General features: G+C 37.7%; 3 protein-coding genes and 1 pseudogene across 10 annotated transcripts; 1 reads left to right on the forward strand and 3 right to left on the reverse strand.

The window, feature by feature from the left end:
• Positions 1-1815: 1815 nt before the first annotated feature.
• LOC147498620 (uncharacterized) lies at positions 1816-12025 on the reverse strand. 5 transcript variants are annotated; one of them, XR_015195526.1, is made up of 10 exons: positions 10877-12025; positions 10582-10755; positions 10388-10429; positions 10225-10305; positions 10015-10134; positions 7594-7698; positions 7456-7526; positions 3131-3259; positions 2915-3023; positions 1816-2031 (listed from the first exon to the last, which is right to left on the reverse strand). XR_015195526.1 is itself a non-coding variant. In XM_086560560.1 (8 exons), exons 1-7 carry the CDS (start codon positions 11960-11962, stop codon positions 7482-7484), a joined length of 1653 nt encoding a protein of 550 aa, XP_086416686.1. In that variant the 5' UTR covers positions 11963-12025; the 3' UTR covers positions 1816-2031; positions 7456-7481. The 5 variants fall into 5 exon arrangements, 3 of the variants coding, with proteins under 3 accessions (XP_086416686.1, XP_086416687.1, XP_086416688.1); XR_015195527.1 differs by lacking the exon at positions 1816-2031 and adding an exon at positions 2687-2843; XM_086560560.1 differs by lacking the exons at positions 2915-3023; positions 3131-3259.
• Positions 3734-4820, forward strand: LOC147498621 (transcription factor BHLH42 pseudogene; annotated as a pseudogene).
• Positions 12026-12051: 26 nt separating the features above from the next.
• On the reverse strand, positions 12052-14936 carry LOC147498622 (uncharacterized). Of its 2 annotated transcripts, none has more exons than XM_086560566.1 (9): positions 14671-14936; positions 14448-14578; positions 14266-14351; positions 14009-14103; positions 13602-13698; positions 13006-13120; positions 12691-12845; positions 12453-12578; positions 12052-12353 (listed from the first exon to the last, which is right to left on the reverse strand). In XM_086560566.1, the coding sequence occupies exons 1-9, from the start codon at positions 14850-14852 to the stop codon at positions 12126-12128; spliced, it is 1215 nt and encodes a 404-aa protein (XP_086416692.1). In that variant the 5' UTR covers positions 14853-14936; the 3' UTR covers positions 12052-12125. The 2 variants fall into 2 exon arrangements, with proteins under 2 accessions (XP_086416692.1, XP_086416693.1); XM_086560567.1 differs by having other exon boundaries at positions 14444-14578; positions 14671-14843.
• A 224-nt stretch (positions 14937-15160) lies between these two features.
• On the reverse strand, positions 15161-19227 carry LOC147498623 (heat shock 70 kDa protein, mitochondrial-like). 3 transcript variants are annotated; one of them, XM_086560565.1, is made up of 4 exons: positions 19101-19227; positions 17675-17921; positions 16571-17326; positions 15161-15567 (listed from the first exon to the last, which is right to left on the reverse strand). In XM_086560565.1, exons 2-3 carry the CDS (start codon positions 17910-17912, stop codon positions 16575-16577), a joined length of 990 nt encoding a protein of 329 aa, XP_086416691.1. In that variant the 5' UTR covers positions 17913-17921; positions 19101-19227; the 3' UTR covers positions 15161-15567; positions 16571-16574. The 3 variants fall into 3 exon arrangements, with proteins under 3 accessions (XP_086416691.1, XP_086416689.1, XP_086416690.1); XM_086560563.1 differs by having other exon boundaries at positions 16571-17921; XM_086560564.1 differs by lacking the exon at positions 19101-19227 and having other exon boundaries at positions 16571-18050.
• Between the last annotated feature and the right edge of the window lie 301 nt (positions 19228-19528).

The following is a 19528-nucleotide window of genomic DNA, read 5'->3' on the forward strand; positions in this document are numbered from 1 at the left end:
GGAAGGGGGTGGCAATAAGGAGGCCGGACGACCAGAGGTTGAAGGGACCGCAGTAGGAATCGGAGGGGGCGGCAACGCTACCCCACCGAATTGGGAAGGCGAGGGGTCAGTAAGTTCAGAAACCGACATCGAGGAAAGATGAACAGGCTCGAGAAGTTGAGTATTTCAAATAAAAACTAAAATTAAAGAGATTCAAGCACAGAGAAACTTACCAAGGAAAGCTAGTGGGGAAGTGTGTTGCCCAGGTAGAATGCTCAAGAAAGAAAAAGCTCACCGAGGAAAGAAAGGGAGGGTAGTCACGAACTGGATGTTGGACGGAGTGGAGAACGAGAGCAAGGGGGAAAAGAAAAGAACTGAGAGGAAATGGGAGAGAAAGAAGAAGGAGAGGGGATTATATAGGGGAGGGGTAAAAGCGTATTTTTGAGGGGGCAGAAAAACCGAAGGGACTGGGGGTAGAAGGGTAATTGCAGGGAATGAGGAAACCGAGGCGACAAGACAGCGAGCCAGCCTGAAAGAAAAATGTGGTAGCACGAAGTACGAGAGGCGGCGGAAAACGCGCGTGATGAGTACATTCACTCTCTCACGCAATCCCAGGAGTGAGATGAAAAGGTGCACGGAAAATGAGTAAAAGTGGGTTCTCGACCCCGGGTCCATAATTAGGACCGCGGAATCAAGAAGGGGCATTTGTATAGGCCCAATTATGAAAAAGATGCCAGGTCAGCGGACGTCATATGAGAGTCAGAGTAATATGATAGAGCAGGAGCATAGGAACCGAGCCAGGGAAAGGACCAGGTCAGCAGGACATCGAGTGGGATGCATCTTAGTAATATAAACTGGGAAGTATGCGATCCTAGCCGAGAAACCCTAGATCGCAGACGTGGCTAGTGTACGGCAGGAAGGGGATCAGTCGGATGGGAGGACAGCTTGACGGCCAGGAAGTGAGAAGAAACCAGTATAAAGGGAAGGAGATGGGAAGAGAAATGGGAGGCCGCACAGTAAGAGAGAAGAGGGAGTGTTGTGAGTCCATTATTTGAGAGCGATTGAACAGTGAGTTTTTAGGTCAATACAACAACCAAGAGCGTTGGAGGCTTCAGTTCCAAGGAGCCAACAGCTTCGGGAACTCTATAAATCATTGTCTGCTGTGGAGAAAAACCAACCACCATTCAACAAGAAATAATCCAAAAGGCCCAATTTCAAATTCCTCATAATCTCCATTGATCATTTTTTGCACTATCCCCAAATTAATAAGAACTTTTTAATTTTTAGAATCAGAGTTTGGTTCTACCTTTTTCTTTGCTTATGTCTCCTTCTCTTTTCCACCTGGGGTTGGGTAGTATGCACCAACACTTGTGCAATTATTTGTTTGAAAACGCAAATATTGGACAAAAGTCATTTATTTCGGATTTTGTCATTCATTTATTCAAATGGTTATACGGAACTTATTATTAAGATAGCCTTCATCAAGCTTAGACGAAAATGACCCAAGTGATAGACCGATAATGGTCTCTGATTAATAATGCAGCTTGTTCCCTGATTCCGTCATTTATTAGTAGCCGTAGTTTACTTGCAATTACTCATATGCATTGCTTTTCTCTCTGAAGCATACGTTTTGGGTGAATTAAGGTGATCGAGGATTCCTCAACTCCCCCTGGGTAAAAGAAGTCTGACTCCTTAGATAGTTAGATATGGTTTTAGGTTTTTGAGGAACCATTGTCCGTCGCAGAGAATGTTATGTATGACTGATGCGAAAACATATTAGAATTTTAAAACACCACCGAAGATGCTCTAATAGATTCATGTACAGCACTAGATCAATCCATATAACTGTTAAATTTCTTCATTGCTGACCTGTATTAACATTGTACAAACTTGTTTGCAGGTTACCAGGAAAAGCATTGACAAGACAACACCATGTATGGCTAACAAGTGCAAATAAGACTGACAGCAAGTCTTCTCTAGAGCCATTCTTGCCAAGGTATCATCAGTTCTTTTAGAAGAGACCACGTAGACAAATCACGAAATTCCAACAAGCTGAAAACCAAACATTTTCATCAGAATTCCACATTTTGGGTATTTACCTAATATACAGTCACCCGTTTGCTTCGAAAATTGAAGACCTTGTTTCAATAAGTTTTGTCCAGTAATCATGTCCGGTGGTGGATTGGGTTAATCACACATAGCAGACATATGCCCACCTTATAATTCCTATTACTTTGTCGAAATCTTACTTTCTGCAAAAGTATAAACTCTTCTCACTGCTTAGGAATATTCTAACAACCCAGCACGACACCGTAAAATCTATCAGTTAGAAATTTCTTTATAGGACTTTACAATATTCAAGGCATTAGGCATTTCCCCTAAAGTCCTGAACTATATGATCGAAAGTTCCACACCATTTCATACACAATAACTATGGCCTCAAAAGTCAGAAGCATTTCAGTATGCCGACAGTCATTTTAATTGATGAATGGAAAATTATGCAATTAGATTTGTACGTTACTTATGCTTTATCAATGTATCAATTCGTCCTACTTACATGCAAATGGTGTATCAGAATGCTGGTATGCAAACAACTGTATGCATTCCTCTTATAGATGGCGTTGTCAAACTTGGCACCATGAAAAGGGCGAGACAAAAAAATTCATTTTACAAACTTTTTTTCTGTTTGTTTGATAAGTAACCCATATATTCTTCCAAGATGCTCATTCTTTCAACATTAAATACCGTACTTCACCCATAGGTGGAAAAACAAACTACGGAATGCACAGTTTCGAATACTGATGAAGCAAAGATCGGAACAGTGTTGTTGATCAGCTATATTTCCATGAAATCAGAGTTTAAAACTGGAAAAATAAAAATAAAATAAATGAATGACAGACAGAAAAACCCTCAGTGAATAAGAATCTTCACTCACGTGCAGGTTATTGAAGACCTTGAGCTGATCCAACATGTCAAGAGCTTTTTCATTAACCCAAAACAGCGCATAAACCCAGCCAACTCTGAAATGTCAACCTCCACTTGGGCTGCAAGTTCAAATGCCAACCGTGGTGACAAGGACAAAGAAAGCGACGATGATGAAAACGAAGATGGAGAATATAATTTTGAAGCTGAAACTGGTCGAAACATTTACCAAGCCACTGCAGTTGACCCAGGTTTAAGTGATCCATCAGTCGAGAAATCACTATGCACATTGCAGCAGAGCCAAACGATTTGATGCAACTAGAAATGTCAGAGGATATCTGTCACATGCTTGATTCACCTGACGATGGCTCAAACAACTTAGATGCAGAGTCACCCAACCAATGGCCACTATTGCAAGATCAGCTTCATAACATCTTTCAACAGCCAGCTTCAGGTATGAAATTGGTACTTTTTGTTACTGAAAATTTTACGTTAGAGTTGTTACTAAATTAAGAGGGTAATGAAGTAAGGTCCTAGGGACATTCCTTCCAAACCCAGGCTGGTAAACCATGTGCTTCAGGTAAGAAATTCGTAAAATTTTCTGAATTATTGAAAACTCTTAGTTCAAGTAGTAATGGTTTATTTTTCCTAAGGCTGAGTCCAATGGCTCCCTATCCCTTTAAAAGTAGTGTTAAAGTCAATAAAGTAGAGCTAAAGTCAACAAAATGGAGCTAAAGTCAACATATTTTACTCTATCATTATTTTTCTATGTATATATACAAAGGATTTTACTCTCTATATATAGAGAGTAAAATAGAGATAGAGAGTAGAATCCTTTGTATATATAAAGAGGAAATTAATGATAGAGAGTAAAATCTGTTGATTTTAGCTCTACTTTTAAAGGGATAGGGAGCCATTGGACTCAGCCTAATGAAATATTATTTTCACAGAAGCCCCTCAAATGGAAGGATTTACAGAAGACAGTGCTCATTACTCTCAAACGGTCTCAAAAATTCTCCAAGACAACTCCATACAGTGGTTGGGATCATCATCAATCAGTAATTACTTTGGGTGTTCATCGCAATCGGCGTTCTCACAATGGAATCACAGGAATGAGCATCTCATCAGCCAACCACCAAATGGAAGGTCTCAATGGCTTCTCAAGTCCATACTCTTCAGAGTACCATTTTTACATAGCAAATCCTATCACAGATATAAAGACTGTCATACAGGTACACGGCTACTGCAAGATGAACTAATGTCAAACCATGTACTTGCTGAAGGTAGGAGAAGAGAGATTTTAAACGAACGTTTTCTCGTGTTATGTTCGTTAGTCCCACTTGTGACCAAAGAGGATAAGGCCTCAATACTTAGTGACACAATTGAGTACGTAAAACAACTTAGGAAAAGAATAGATGAGCTCGAGGCACATGATAGACAGATTGATAGTGATCAATGGTTAAAAAGCGAGGATACAATTATTGATAGACAGATTGGGTTGGAATGGATCTCCCGTCGGATAGGAGGAAAACCAGGATAGTAGAAGGAAGTGGTGGAGCAGAAACTAAGGTGTTTGATCCACCAGGAAGAGTTGGAAATGTTGTACAGGTATCAATTATTGACAGTGACGCATTGTTAGAATTGAAGTGTTCGTTTAGGGAAGGGCTGTTGCCTGACATCATACAATTACTTAAAGAGCTTCAAATGAAAATCACGGCCATTCAGTCTTCCTCTATCAATGAACTATTTGTTGCAGAGTTGCGCGCCAAGGTATGAACTTAAACTTTGGAGCATCCGACTCAAAACCAGTTGGAAATGAGTGGAGCGCCCCCAGGAATGTGTATACTATTATGCAAGGCTTTAAATGTTCCATGTGGGACTATACTAAACATCTCTCAACATGAACCACCCAACAACCCCCTCCACCGCCTCATGTGCAACAATACTTCAACCTAACACCTGGACTAATATTATTGGGTTACCCGTAGCCCTTTTGGGGAAAATATGTATACTGCCATGTTACCATCTTAAATTTTAGAGCATCCAACTTAAAACCAATTGGCAATGAGTGGAGCGGCCCCAGGAATGTGTATACTATTATGCAAAACCTTTTTCTAGGACTATACTAAACATCTCAACATGGAGCAAAAAAATTTAAAAAAAAAAAAAGGGGAGCATTGCCTGAAGGCTGTATTTGAGAAAGAGGAACGCTAAAAACCTAACTTTGTAGAGATAGCATGAAGTTGTAAAAAGTTTCTTTTTGTGAATTCTCGTGTCCTTAAAAATCAAGAAGTGGTATATTTTTCACTAGCAGTAAACATGTGCGTACGCTAGGGGTGACTTCGGATTGGATCGGAAAGGGCTTTCGGAAAAATTTCCAATTTTTTCGGATGGCAATATCCATTCCAAATCCGATACAATTATTTTTCGGATGGCAATTTTTTTTCCGGATTCGGAAAGTTCAGAAAATCAGAAAATTTTCGGAAATTTCGGAATCCGCAAAATATAGAAGTAAATCGGAAATTTGAATTATATAATCGGATTCTCTTTTAGGATAACCATTTTTTTATCCAGTTAATACATTCATTTAGCAATAATTGTGAAATGTATTAATTCAGTAAACAAGTTACACCTTTTAACACGTTCATTCACAGCAAATTTTTTCTTTATGTTAATGTATTAATTCAGTAAATAGGAAGATAGGAGAAATTGAGACATATACTAGAATGACAATATTGATTTTTTGAAATTGTGGGAGAGACAATGTTCTACTTCTCTAGGGTTTTTATTTGGTTTGTAAATTATTTGCAGTTTTAATTTAGTAACTATATGAAATAGACCGCTATATGTTAAAAATTCGGAAATCGGATCGGATTGGATTTTGAAAACACATCCAATTCCGATCCAATTATATTTCGGAAAGATCGGATATCGGAATTTCGGATATTATAACACAAATATCATGGCCAAATTCAGAAAAATATCGGATCGGAATTCGGAAAAATTGGGTTTTCGGAAAACAGAGACACCCCTACCGTACGCACAGGGTACTTTTATCAATAAATTATGAGATTTTCTTTACCTGATATCATCGACCTACATGAGTGACCCGTTTATAATGAACACTTTTTTAATAAATTATTTGTGATCATTATCAAAAAATTATGAGATTTTAATAAACATGTTTTATAACTGTTTTTACTAAAACCCGCTTTAATAGGGGGAAAAGATTCCCATTTAAAGAGTTGTTTTTTTTTTTTTTTTAAGTGTCGAATTACTTTTAGAACTCCTTTTCCCCAATGTTGTTTTTGAATTAGAAGTCCGAGTTGTTATTACATGTAATATAAGGAAGAAAGGATTCCCATTTTATTAGGTGATGACGTTGCTTTTAATAGATTTTCAAAATTACTTTTGAGGACGAGCTTTAATTATAAAATATTGATTGGTATCCTCAAAACCTTGCCTCGGGGAAAGGAAGCTTCATGCTACCTTCCTAGAAGGCAACTCTAATTCCTCCTTAACATATGTACTAATGTGAATCTGACAATTTCAGGTGGAGTTTAGTAGTGGAAGTAAAAAGGGCGATAAACCAGATCATCTCCCGATACTAACTTAAGTCAAATTTGCCTTGAGGTCTGTTGCTGCTGATGGGCGTTGGATAAGATGATTGTTGTGGATTTACCTTTTTAAGGTGTTTGAGAACTGCCGTGTGTTTGACTCCACAACGGAACTCGTTTGTAGACCCACTTTTGAGTAGACCATGACATGGGAGAATAAAAGGGAACTTTAGACCACCCTCGTCAACACTTTTGATGGGAAAAGTTAGACAGGGAAGATGTGAGAGAACTTGTAAGGGAAAATTCTCCACAAAGTTCTTGAAATTAGTGAAAATTTATTGTCACGAGAGTCGTGAATTTTATTCTTTGTGTTTACAAAGGGGATCTCCCCTTTAATTGCAACTAGATGCATTGTGACTGATACATTGCAACTAGATAGGATGTTAAGTGTTGTTGCCTTGCAGGCTTGTGCTCCCACTAGTTTACATTGTAACCTGTCTGCTGGTTTGTTCTAGACTTCTAATAGCCTGAAGACCGCCTCTCAAAAAAGCCATCACAGAAGTATGCTATCACAGAAAAAGAACAGATGAAAAATCGGATTGGTAGAACAGGCAAACTCAAATCTTTTGTAACCTGCCTATAGGTTTGTTCATGACTTCTAATAGCTCGAAGACCGCCTCTTAAATAAGCTATCACAGAAGTATGCTATCCAAAAAAGCTATCACAGAAAAAGAACAGCTGAAAAATCAGAATGATATAACAGGCAAACTCAAAACTTTAATTCTCTTTATATTCAGATTATTAGATTGCTATCACATATTGAAGAGCAGGTAGGCTAACTTTAATCTTCTTTTAGTTCAAGTCAGTAAATTACAACATAGAATTCCTTACAAGACTGATTTTTTAAATTACTATCATATATATAGGAGAACAAGTAACTTCATTTGACATCTAAAAAAGTAAAAAAATTGGTAAAATCGTATGGTGTGTATCTTACAGTATATGTGCAAGCTTGTTAATGGTTTATGAGCTCAAGGAAACTACAACAGACAACTTCTTCTTGAATACCTGCAGACAAATTGAATTGGATGAAGAATTTAACGGTTTTGATGATGATAAAATAAATCAGCTTTACCTGTTGAAACTGGTCAAGTTCTAGATTCAGTTCTGCCTCCAAATCTTCCACAGCTAGTTGCACATGATTACTGAGTGAGGTTCGATCGTTTAATTTACTGAGTACCTGTTAAACCCTTAGGTCAGTGCAACACGTAAACTTATAAATGTACTTGATGTAGTTTCCTAAATTAGGTTAGTTCTTGTGAGCTGCAACTATTCCTTCCCTCAGGGCCTCACGCTGATAGCCGGAATGATTAAATTTCTGCAACGCTACCCATAAAGTAGAAGCTCTATCGCAGCATACCAACCAAGAGAAATTGACGCAATATATACGTATATGTATATAATTGGAAAAATGGCATCAGCTGTAATCATGACCTTAACCATCTTTGCAAAAGAAAATCCTAGGAAAGAAAATGTTTTTTACCCCATGAAAATGAACACCCGAATCTCCAAAAGGGACAGTTGAAATGTTAGTTTCTAGTAGAACACCTAAATCTCTTTCCATATCCTCAAAGAAAAATTCACAATAAGACTTTAGTGCAAGTAAATCTTCGGAAGATCTATTTTAGGGAGCTGAATTGTGTGCATTGTGCAAACATAATACTAACAAGTAACAACAGCTGGACTTCTGGTCACAGCATAATATATATAAATTAAACCAAACAGTGGATTTTAGTAGTCTTTGTTGCGGTGTGACAAATAGATACCTTGCCACTATACTACTACTAAAGAACGTACTAAAAGCTAAGTGACAATGACACATGTACAATCTGGGTGTTTGACACTAACATGGCATCTTGAAATCACTTGCATATGGGGCATGTCAATATTCTATGTTCAACTAGCTGACTGGAATCCTATTAATCCCTTCTAAAATGTGATTCCATTTGTTCTGAACACCAGCATATCATATATATCTTGAAAGTTGAAAGTTGAAACGACCAAACAATAGACCATTGGAATTTGGAAACCCATGATTTAGCCAGAGAGAACAATATTTCTTTCTGTCACCTTTCTTCTTCTCTCATCTTCCAAATATCACTAGATTAAGAAATAATATCTTTCCATCTCCCTCCTTGTTTCCCATGCTTTTTCCTCTTTGCTTTGTTCTCTTCCTCTAGTGTTTGAATATCTAACCTGAAATCATCTGCATCAGTATGTGTCCTTGTATTGGACATAAGTGTTGATGCCTTGTTGTATCAAAAATGTACTTTTGATACAAAGATCAAAAGACTTGGCAACAAGTGCATTAATGATTCCACAGGAAGATTTGGCAACAAGCCAACAAGTGCACTAATGATTCCACAGGAAGACGTAAAATTAGAGAGCAGTTTTGCACTTTCGCACCAAAGTGGTACTAGTACGAAGGACAATGGAGAAGCTTATTTATTCAACGCAAAATTGGACTCTGAAGAGCTTGGTGAAGGTTCTCTAACGCATAGTTTAGAATATCAAAAAACGTGTAGTTTCACAGGACCCAAGTAATTGAATTTTGTTCAATGTTTCTATCATTTGTAGAAATGTGCAAATTCTACTAAAAGCTAACCTTGAGTCTTACAACTTAATCATGATGGTCAAAAGACATTTAACGGCTATGAAGCTTTCCCCACTCTTAACCATCTTATATACAGCCCTCAGTATGTTTTCTCATGCTTTCCCCATTTTACTTCCAAAAGAGTTACTATCCATGTTTTAACAATATAGGAAGTAATAGTTATATAAACAGATGATTAGGCAAATGTTTGCCTTGCCAGATATACTGATGTATTTTTTTTATTTTTTATTTTTTTTAGAGGGGGGGGAAGGGGCATCCCTATTTTTTGGCCCAGCTGGAACATGCCATGTGTCACCCTCAAACATTCCAAAAGTCCCAGATCTGCACTGCAAGTCTGCAGCAAGAATGTTGCTGAACCGCCTGTCAAAAAGACGCCACCCTTGCGTTTAAAGTTGCACAAAGCAACGTAAAAGGTCCAAAAGACCCCAAAAACCTCCATAAGATCAAAGGACCAAATTTAACAACCCTTTCCACATAGGGATGGCACCACAACCAAAAGTTCTCCATAGGGGTGTGGTTTGTAAATTCTTTTCCTTGTGTCTTCATAAACACAGAATAAACAGGGCTTTATCCCAACTTCTTAAAATAGGATCACACATACTGACCAAATGAATTATTATTTGAGTTCTGTTTCTTTCCATTTTATATTTAGGAAATAATGCTAAAGAAAAGATTGATATTCAACATGTTATATGTCAAATAACTAATCAAACTCCAAATTACATATTCTGCATCGATCAGATTGACAGCATAACAAGCTTAGCATGAATGAAAGAAAGCAATAAAGATTGACAGAAAAATCCTTCATGGTATTTATCAAAAGAAAAAAATTGTTAATGGTGTAAGGAGTTATACGTATTCATATAGAATTTTGCAACATACCAGCTTGAATCCTTCTGGACAATCTATAGTTTCCAATCTCTGAAAAGTCAAGTGCAGGCACTGCTGTACGGCAACAGAAATTCTTATAATAGCACAAAGAATTATGAATTTCTCCTTGACCTGATACCAAATAAAGAGGGAAAAATGAGAAAAATAATGATAAGGAAACTTTCTTGCAGCCAAAATATGCATACATTACCAATTATGTACCTTATCTACGGAAAAATGAAGACAAGAATAATCAGATCTTGGGAATTTCTTCCGGTGATGTCTTGTAAGTAGGGCTATAAGCTGTACCATTTGAAAAACATCAGCTCTCATTACACCCTGCGAATATATCACTCAGGAGAAAGGCTGTGATCAGCGGACATACCTCAACCTCCTCTACACTGTAGCCTTGAAGGTAGTCACCATTCTGTCCAAATGGGAAAAATATTATTGGAGCTAAGATGATGAAGAAAGCAAATGATGTTATCTAAAGCTAGAAATATAAGGCCCTAAGGCCATTTACTAAAACTCAATATATGGCATTAATTACTGCTAACGCTCTACACGTAGAGCACATACCTTGATAATATGGTAAGACTGTTTATGATAACCTTTTTTACCAATAAACTGTCCGATATTATGAAGCAGGGATGCAGCTTCAAGATATTCGAGATCCTTTGCACCTAATGAGGGCATACACAAATTTGGGTGATCGGCAACCTCATCATATTTTCTTAAACCTGCAAAAATTTCCTGTTTGGAATCATAATTCGTGAAATGATAATGGAACTCTTCAGTGTTCACCCACTACTAATATACTTGCTTGCAAAACAACTTAATAAAAATTTGTGCAGTTCATATTAAAGATGGATACCTTTGCAATGGCTGCAGCCTGTGAAGCAGATTTCATCCGCTTATCACTGTTGAACCTCGTCGCAAGCCTTACAACCGATCTCCACCTAGCATTAACATTGACATCGTAATCCCTACAACACCTAGCCAGTGTTTCCGCAATTACCCCTTCCCCTAAAGCAAATTCAGAAACCTCCATTTCATCAATCTTCAAAATCTCGAATATTTCCGACAACAAAACAGCGCCAGCAAGAATAAACTCCGACCGCCGTTTAAAAAACTCATTTCTCCTCACATCGTCCCCTCCTTTCTGATCCGACTCACACAAATTATCAACAACATTATTCAAATCATTCCTACTAAACTTCCAATTCCTTCTAAACTCACCATGTGAGAAAACACCAGTCATCAAATCCTGTGCGTACCCCATCCAAACCGCTCTCTCAATCGCTCTAATCGTCCCCGATGACCCAACCACAACCTCAAAGCCAATCTCACCAACTTTCTCAACCAACCCAGACTGAAAAACAACTGATCTAATATACTCCCTCATTTTCCCAACTTCCCAACACTTCCCAAACATCTCAGTCAATGAAACATGCCCTAACTTCAATGAAACCGCAAACACCACCACCCCTTTCTTCCCAACAACAAACTCAGTAGAACCACCACCAATATCAACAGTCAAAACAGTTTTATCATAAACAGGTAAAAACTGAAGAACCCCAAGATAAATAAGCCTACCCTCTTCTTCCCCAGATAAAATATCAACTTTAACATTTACTGCTTCACTAACTTTATCCAAAAACTCACCTTTATTCACTGCTTCTCTAACAGCAGAAGTGGCAACAAACTTAGGATCAATAACAACATGTTGGGCATTATTCAACAAATGAGTAAACTTACGTAAAGCTGTTATTGCTCTTTGTTGGGATTCAAGTGTGATAGTGGGCTTGTTTTGGTTCATTCCACGTCCAAGTACTACCTTTTCTTTATGACGATTAATGGAAAGGAACTTTCCAGTTGGGTTTGTTCGTATTAGTATCATTTTGAATGAATTTGTTCCCATGTCTATTGCTGCAAAATGGTTTGCAAGTTCAGAGGCCATTAATGGAAAGCTTTTCTTTTTTCTGGTTTTGAGTAACCAGCTCGTTTTTTTGACTGAATCATAGTTTTAAACAGAGAAGGAACGAGATATCGATTTTATAATCATTTCATATATTTATCGGTGATATATCGTAACATTTGTACAAATAATAATAAGCGGTTTTTTAACAGAGTTTGAGACAGGCGTTGCTTTTATCCATAATGTCGCCAATTCTTTGTTCAGCAGCAGTCAAGGTGTCGTTGCTTTTGCAGAAGGCAAATCTGATGTACCTCTTTTTATACTTCTCACTAGACTGAGACAAGTCCTTGTGGGATAACTTTGTACGGAAAAATCCACGCCCAGGTACAGCCGCAACTCCTGCTTTCTTTATTAGTTGAGTCACGAATTCCATCTGGAAGTACAAAATTCGTCATTTATGTATAGAAAATTATTAGGAATGCTAGGAGTTTAGGAATATTAAGTCAACAACACTTGTTAGGAAGTTACATACATCAGAAATTAGGCAATTCTCAGGAAGCTCTGCAAATACGAAAAATGAACCCATAGGGATGAAATGAATCTGAAAACCAGCACCAAGCAGGATCTTGACAATGTAATCTCTCTTTGCTTCGTACTCCTGCTTGTACATTAAAAAGTAGTTTATAGGTGATGAGATCATGAGAATGATATCGTATAAAAGTTCTGTGCTAATAACTTTGCAATGGAAAGATCTTGCTAGTGCAGCTCACTCTTATCAAGGATTGAAAGTAGGCAGGTGGGCTTCTTAAAGCAGTTAAGGCAGCCTCCTGGAAAGGTGCAGGAGCTGAATCCGTGAGTTTAACATGAATGTTTCTGATTGCAGAAGCAATGGGGGTTGGAGCTACTGCCCATCCAATCCTCCAACCTGTCACACCCACACACAACCAGTAGGAGAACAATTGAGATCTTAAACACGCTCATGTAGACAAATGAACTAGTTACTGAAGCAGCAATGATCGCCTAATTATATAAAAAAAAATGACGATAGGAGTCTAGGCTAAAGGATGAAGAGGTTCTGGCTTTACCTGTAACACTAAATGTTTTAGACAAAGAAGATGTGATGATTGTTCGCTCTTGCATTCCAGGAAGACAGGCAAGGGAGGTATGTTTAGCTGTGCCATATGTTATGTGCTCGTATACCTGCAGTGATATGTCCAAACTTCATATTTGCAGTTCGTTTAAAAGAAAAGTGACAAAGGACCTAAAGAAGGCCAAAATGAAAAATAAAATGTATAACACATTATAGAAATAAAAGTATAAAACATACGACATATGTATTTATTAGGAAGAACAAAAAAGTTATTGTTCATTTAAGTGTTCTTTATTTTGATCCAAGGAATAACCATGTGGTTTACATACTTGGTCATGGAAGTATATTGTTGGCGGTATAATACAATAACTGACGTGTTAGGCCATAGACAATTATCACCTCATGGAAGGTAAACGGGATGATTTTTTTTCTGTGTACTTGCAGAAAAAGGGTCCAAAAGCACAGTGATGTTCACAAATGGCTCTACAACAGCAACATCAGACATTGATTAACTAGTCGCCTAGTCCCAACCATGCTAAACAAGATAAGAGCAAACTAGTAAACCGATATAAGCAAAACAACTATTCATACCTCATCTGTTATAGCAAGGCAATCCATATTGCGGCAAGCTCCAGCTATAGCATCAAGCTCATCCAGAGTGAAAACCTTTCCAGTTGGATTGTGAGGACTGCCAGTTCATGGATTAGCACATCTAGTAAAAAAAAAGCATTATCTTCTAGAGAATTACAAGCTTATAGTTCAAAATTAGTGCCAAATGTATTAGGAGAAGACTTCAATCACTTTTCTGAGTTTATTGGCTAATAAACCAAATAATAATTTGGGGCGAAAACTCCAAATGTGGATTCTAGAAGTTTCTGTTTTCTAATCTTACATTATACATTTTTTGGTGTGTGTATGTGTTTATTATTTGCTAGGGTGAAGCATCAATTCAAGCACTGTATGATGGAAAACACAAGTGCATTCAAGGGTGTACTGACCTATTCAATACTACGGCCTTTGTTCGAACCGTAAATGATTTCATGAGTTTATCCAAATCCAAAGTCCAATGAGGGGGATCCAGCGTCACATACACCTGTGATAGTATAAAAAAGAGTTAAAGACCTGTACTACAAACTTAGCCAACAAACTTGAAAAACTTGAAATCAATTTCAACTTCTGTATGACACAAAGAATTGGAAGACTAGAAACATCATATACCCTCAAATTCTAACTGAACAAGAAGAAAGTAACTTACTGGAATTCCTCCAGCCATAGTAATGCACGCTTCATAAGTTTCATATACCGGTTCGAACAATAGAACTTCGTCACCCGGATTAATTGCTACATAAACAAGAGGACAAGAAAAGATTAATCACGCAAACCCATCTCTCAAAATCAAATAAAAAACAACCCCAAATCCTTAAAACTCTAACAAACTCGCAAACACTGCTGCTGCAAATGCCTCTGACTGTCCACAACAGATGGCGATATCCGTAGCAGGATCAACATCAAGACCATGTTCTTCATTCATTTTCATTGCCAAGTGATCACAAATCTCTTGCACATGTCTTGATCACAAAAGTTAAATAAATCCTCATTATTAGCGTCCCCAAAAATAAATGAAAGTTGCATGCATTCACATAATGAACAATTAGATAACCTGTATTGATTGAAATCGGAATTGATGGCTGAAATTGCTGCTTCTTTAATCCCTGAAGGTGCTGGGAAATCCGGAAAGCCTTCAGCAAGATTTATTGCATTGCATCTTTGAGCAAGATGGGAGAGTTCTTGAATGGGAGAGGGTTTCAATGTTTGAGCTACCTTTGAAAGCTTGCTCTCCATTCTAGCTTTACTTTGTTTAAAAAGGCTTATCTACAAGTTTCAAATCCACTTCAGTTTTATATTTCCAGGTGCCGTAGCATTTGTCTTTTCTTTTGGCCCAAATGTTTTTTTGGTCATTAGCCTTGTCTTCATCATCCATAGAATACATCAATATAGAGCCATTACCCATGTTAATACTTGGGTGCCACTCATAGAAAACAGAGACGCCAGAAAATGCAATCTGAGAAAACAAAATTGTTGGAGGCAGCTAAAATTGTAGATGCCTCAGTTTAAGACATTTAAGAGGTAAAGCACTCACACAAACAATCTTTCAATAAAATAGGAATTTATATTCCAACCATGCTGATTAGTTACAGTTACAACATGCACTAGAACCAAAACAAAAGAGTTTATCATTCTCCTTCCAAAAGTATTTCCATTGCTCTGTACCTCAACACAAAATGTGCATGTACGTTTCTCAAATATCATATACCAGCTCCAACCTCTACAACTTTAGCAAATGGAAACCTACTGGCTGTCCAGAAATAACATGATTACATATAGTTTGGAGCCAAAAAAAACTGCTAAAATCTATGCTATAGACATCCCTGTTAACTGTCATACATCTTTATCTAAGTTGTTAACTCCAATCCAGCATCAGTTCTGTAATCCTAAGTCCTCATTTAGTCATTTACCTCCAATAACTCCAATCCTACAGTACCTTGAATTCTTGAATCTGCACAAAATGGAATGTTTTAGTGGTTATATTGAATACCTTATTAATTCTCAAAATTATAAAGATGATTACTGGCAAAATTCCAGATTATCAGGAAAATGAAATGGGATGCTCCACTAATGAATTTTTCTTGGTCTCATCAGTGAAATAGTAAGTCCTATTCTTGCCTGTTAACCAAAAATTCAACACAAACTTACATAAACATGCACTTAATCGAATTGATACTTACAAATTTACTGTAAAGAGGACTTAACCCAACAACTAGTACTGTAGTGCATAGTAGTATAAGTGCAAAGTATAGTATCACAGCATTAACCCTAGACTCTCCCTTCCCTTGATAAATTACGAACATGAAACACACCGGCTCATTCAACACCACTGTAGAATTAGGTAAGCTCGACAGATAGCTTGCGCTACCACAGGGTGAATCAAGCTAATCACGTAATAGTTCACTAAAGATTGGATTTGACTCATTAATGACGTAATATTACTACAGTTGAAGAAGATTAGTCACAACTCCCCGGACTGAACAAGCGATTGGATCATCAATATCGTTCTTGATTCTAAAATGTCCGAGCCTGAATGGCCTATTTAGGAGGAATTGAATGCCATCTTCAGATTTCTATGTAAAAATAGTATAAAAAGTAGGATTCAGGTACCAGAGTAGGTCATATTGTGAAATGATATCTAATGGAGGCCATTGAAATTCAAGTTTTCCTGTAGGAAGAAGACAGAGATATTCGGAAATATGAACTTCTACCCTATCATCAACACCTACAAGGTATTTGATTGGGATATCACCACAAGAGGTTCTCCAAAGTCTGATTGTGCAGTTATGACTTTGACATTGAAGAAGGGCAGAATACGTATCATATAATGGGAGAGTTTTTAAACCAAAGCTCAATCTAATATATAGTTAGTTTGAAATATCCCAAATAACTACGACAAATAAATTATACCAAACACAGATGAATGGTGAAAGTAACTCGAGAAGGAAACTTACATTCTCAATGTCCTCCATCCAAGGGGAAGGTCTCCATATATGCTGCATCAGCAAAAACGACATTCTTGGGGTAATTCTCCCAAACAATTTGACGGAAGTAACCGGCTTGAATTGCAGTAGCAACACCCAGAGCAACTGCCTCATCAGGATTCACCCCTTTGCACGGACTCTTCCCAAAAATCTCGGCAACAACTTCCTGTAATTTGGGAACTCTAGCCATCCCTCCTATAAGAAGGACCTCATCAACATCCTTGGCAGTAATACCAGCATCACTCAAACAACTCTGGCATAGGTTTCTGGTCCTCTCAACCAAATTGTTTACCAAACTCTCAAGCTTAGATCTAGTAAGTGTAATATACAGATCTACATCTGATGCATCATTAATGATAAAGGGATGGCCAGTCTCGCAAGGCAGAATGATGTCAGTTTCAAATGCAGACGAGAGTTCTATCTTAGCTTCCTCAGCTGCTAGCCGAAGCCACTGGAGGGCAGACCTGTTCTTTGCAAGACCACGTGCCCCAGCTCCTTTGAACTCACTCACCAGATACTCCATTAGGGCTCTGTCAAAATCATCTCCACCTAAGGAAGTGTCAAGCTTTGTAGTGTCGTGGACTTTATCATTGCATCTTTTACGTATGATAACCTCAAAACTGCTACCACCAAGATCAAGGACTACACTAACACCCTCCTTCTTATACAAGCCATAGGAAATTTCTGCAGCAGTTGTAACATCAATAGATATCCCATAAGCTAACCCTGCCATAGGAAAGGCAGACATCATGGCCTTAGTTGCATTAATAGTTGTTTTGCCAGAAAAGTTAAATATAGCTTTAGAAATCGGTTTTCCAATGAATGACTCTGCATTTCTTTTCATGTCCCCCAGAATGAGAGCTAAAATTTTGGCTGGGGATATCTGCTGTCCATAGGCATCAACCCATGCATCTCCATTGGGAGCCCTGTCTATCTTAAACGGAAACCTATTCATCTCTTTCTGTAACAGGGGGTCATCAAACTTCCTTCCTAAAAAACTCTTGATCCCAAAAAATGTGTTTTCTGGATCAATCACTGACTGGAACTTGGCGTCATCTCCAAAACAAATCTTACCCTTTTGTACGAAGGCAACAACTGATGGAGAGGTGTGAATAACCTCAGCACAGTCTTCCTTCATAATCGCTACACGTGTATTATTTACACCAATATCAATACCAATGTGATCAGTGTTGATAAAAGTCTTTGAGCTGAATGGTCTTGCAAAAGCCAGGGCGGTATGCATATAAGATGAGTGCCTCAAAGATTTCAGAACAACCCCTTGACATTTCGGAACAACCCCTTGATTCGCCATGAATACACACTGTCCAGCAATAAAAACGTGAATAAAAAGAATGTTAAAAAAGGGTCACGCTCATTATCCATTATCTATAGACACTGAAACTAGCCAATCGGAGTCACTACTCAAGAAGGTTGAAGTCATAAAAGAATAATATATATGGAATCAGGGGTGACAATCTGTAGCATCTCTAACATTATTTCAGAATCATAGATCTTATCTTTCATTTTAGGTAATAGGTAAATATCGGACAATATTATCATAAAGTTCGGATGCAACATCCAGCCAATATTAAAAAAATATCGTTTTCTCTATATCACATAATCGCAGTTGAGTTCTACTTGAACTAGCAAATCGACATTGGTGTAGTGGAATCTAAGTTAGCATAAACCAAGTGAGTGCATTGATAAATAAAGTCAGCAACACGCAACAACTAACACTCATAAACCCACAAATCTATTTTGTATGATATCTTTCAAACAAAATCATCTAAAAAACCCGTCTTTTTTTCCCATTGTTCAGTTAAAGGTTTCTTCTTTCTTAAAAAGAAATAATGTAGATTGAAGTGGCGGAAGTAACACTTAATCAAAATCTACACTTTATAAAACTCTAAAAATCTCACTTTTATTGATAATCACTCAATAATTCATAACACGCATAAACACAACTAAAACAACTCCCTGAAACCCTAACTATAAGCACTTATTTATACTAACCTAGAAAACATAAACCAATAGGAACACAACATATGTCACAACTAACTAATGGACTCAAACCATGGGCTTGGACTCAACTAAAGGCGCATGCCCATGACACTCACAACAACAACTAATGTTCTACATCAGAAACACTTACCCAACATTAAAAATGAAGCCTTGTGTAAGACTAAATGAAACTTTTACATAAACCCCATGTTACAAAGTTAAACATACACAGAGCCTTTAGTTAAAGAGAACAAAAAACATCTGATAATGCAGAAAGCCAATGTTCCAAAAGCTCAAAATACACAAGAGTTTATCTCAGAACAAACAAAAACCCCACATACAAAATACCCAAACGGCCAAGCTACGTACCTTAGCTGACAAGACACAAAACCCACACTGCAAAAGCTTAAAATGTGAAACAGCCTTAACTATCTGCAGACAACATGCATGGGAAACTAAACACACACACACATACACACACAGATAAAAAAAAGGTTACCTCTTTCACAGCAACAGCAGCAGCAACGTTGGAGTGGGAAGTTGAGCCGAGACTTTGATTTAAGCAAAATTTTTAACGGTTGGATGACAGCCAACAACGTTGTCCCCATTTTGGGCACAGTAGTCAGTAGGTGCAACTTAGGTAGCCCAGCTGCCCAAGCCCACCTCCGAGTGTTAAACGGTTAAACCCAACAACAAGTTTGGGTTCGGACTTCCGATTTCAGGCTTTTGGGGTTGCTTCTATAGTTTGTGGTTCAATACTAGGCAATGTTGGTTTGAGTTTGGGTTTTGGCCTTTGGGCTTTCAAGTTTGTTTGTTTGGAGTGGTGAAATAGAAACACAATGAAAAACACCAACATTCAAAGCATGGGTACTTTTTCCGGTGGGAAATTTAATTCACACTAAAACCAACATTCAAATGTGCTTTTTT

Source organism: Coptis chinensis, chromosome 5, assembly GCF_015680905.1.
Source record: "Coptis chinensis isolate HL-2020 chromosome 5, ASM1568090v1, whole genome shotgun sequence".
NCBI lineage: Eukaryota > Viridiplantae > Streptophyta > Magnoliopsida > Ranunculales > Ranunculaceae > Coptis > Coptis chinensis.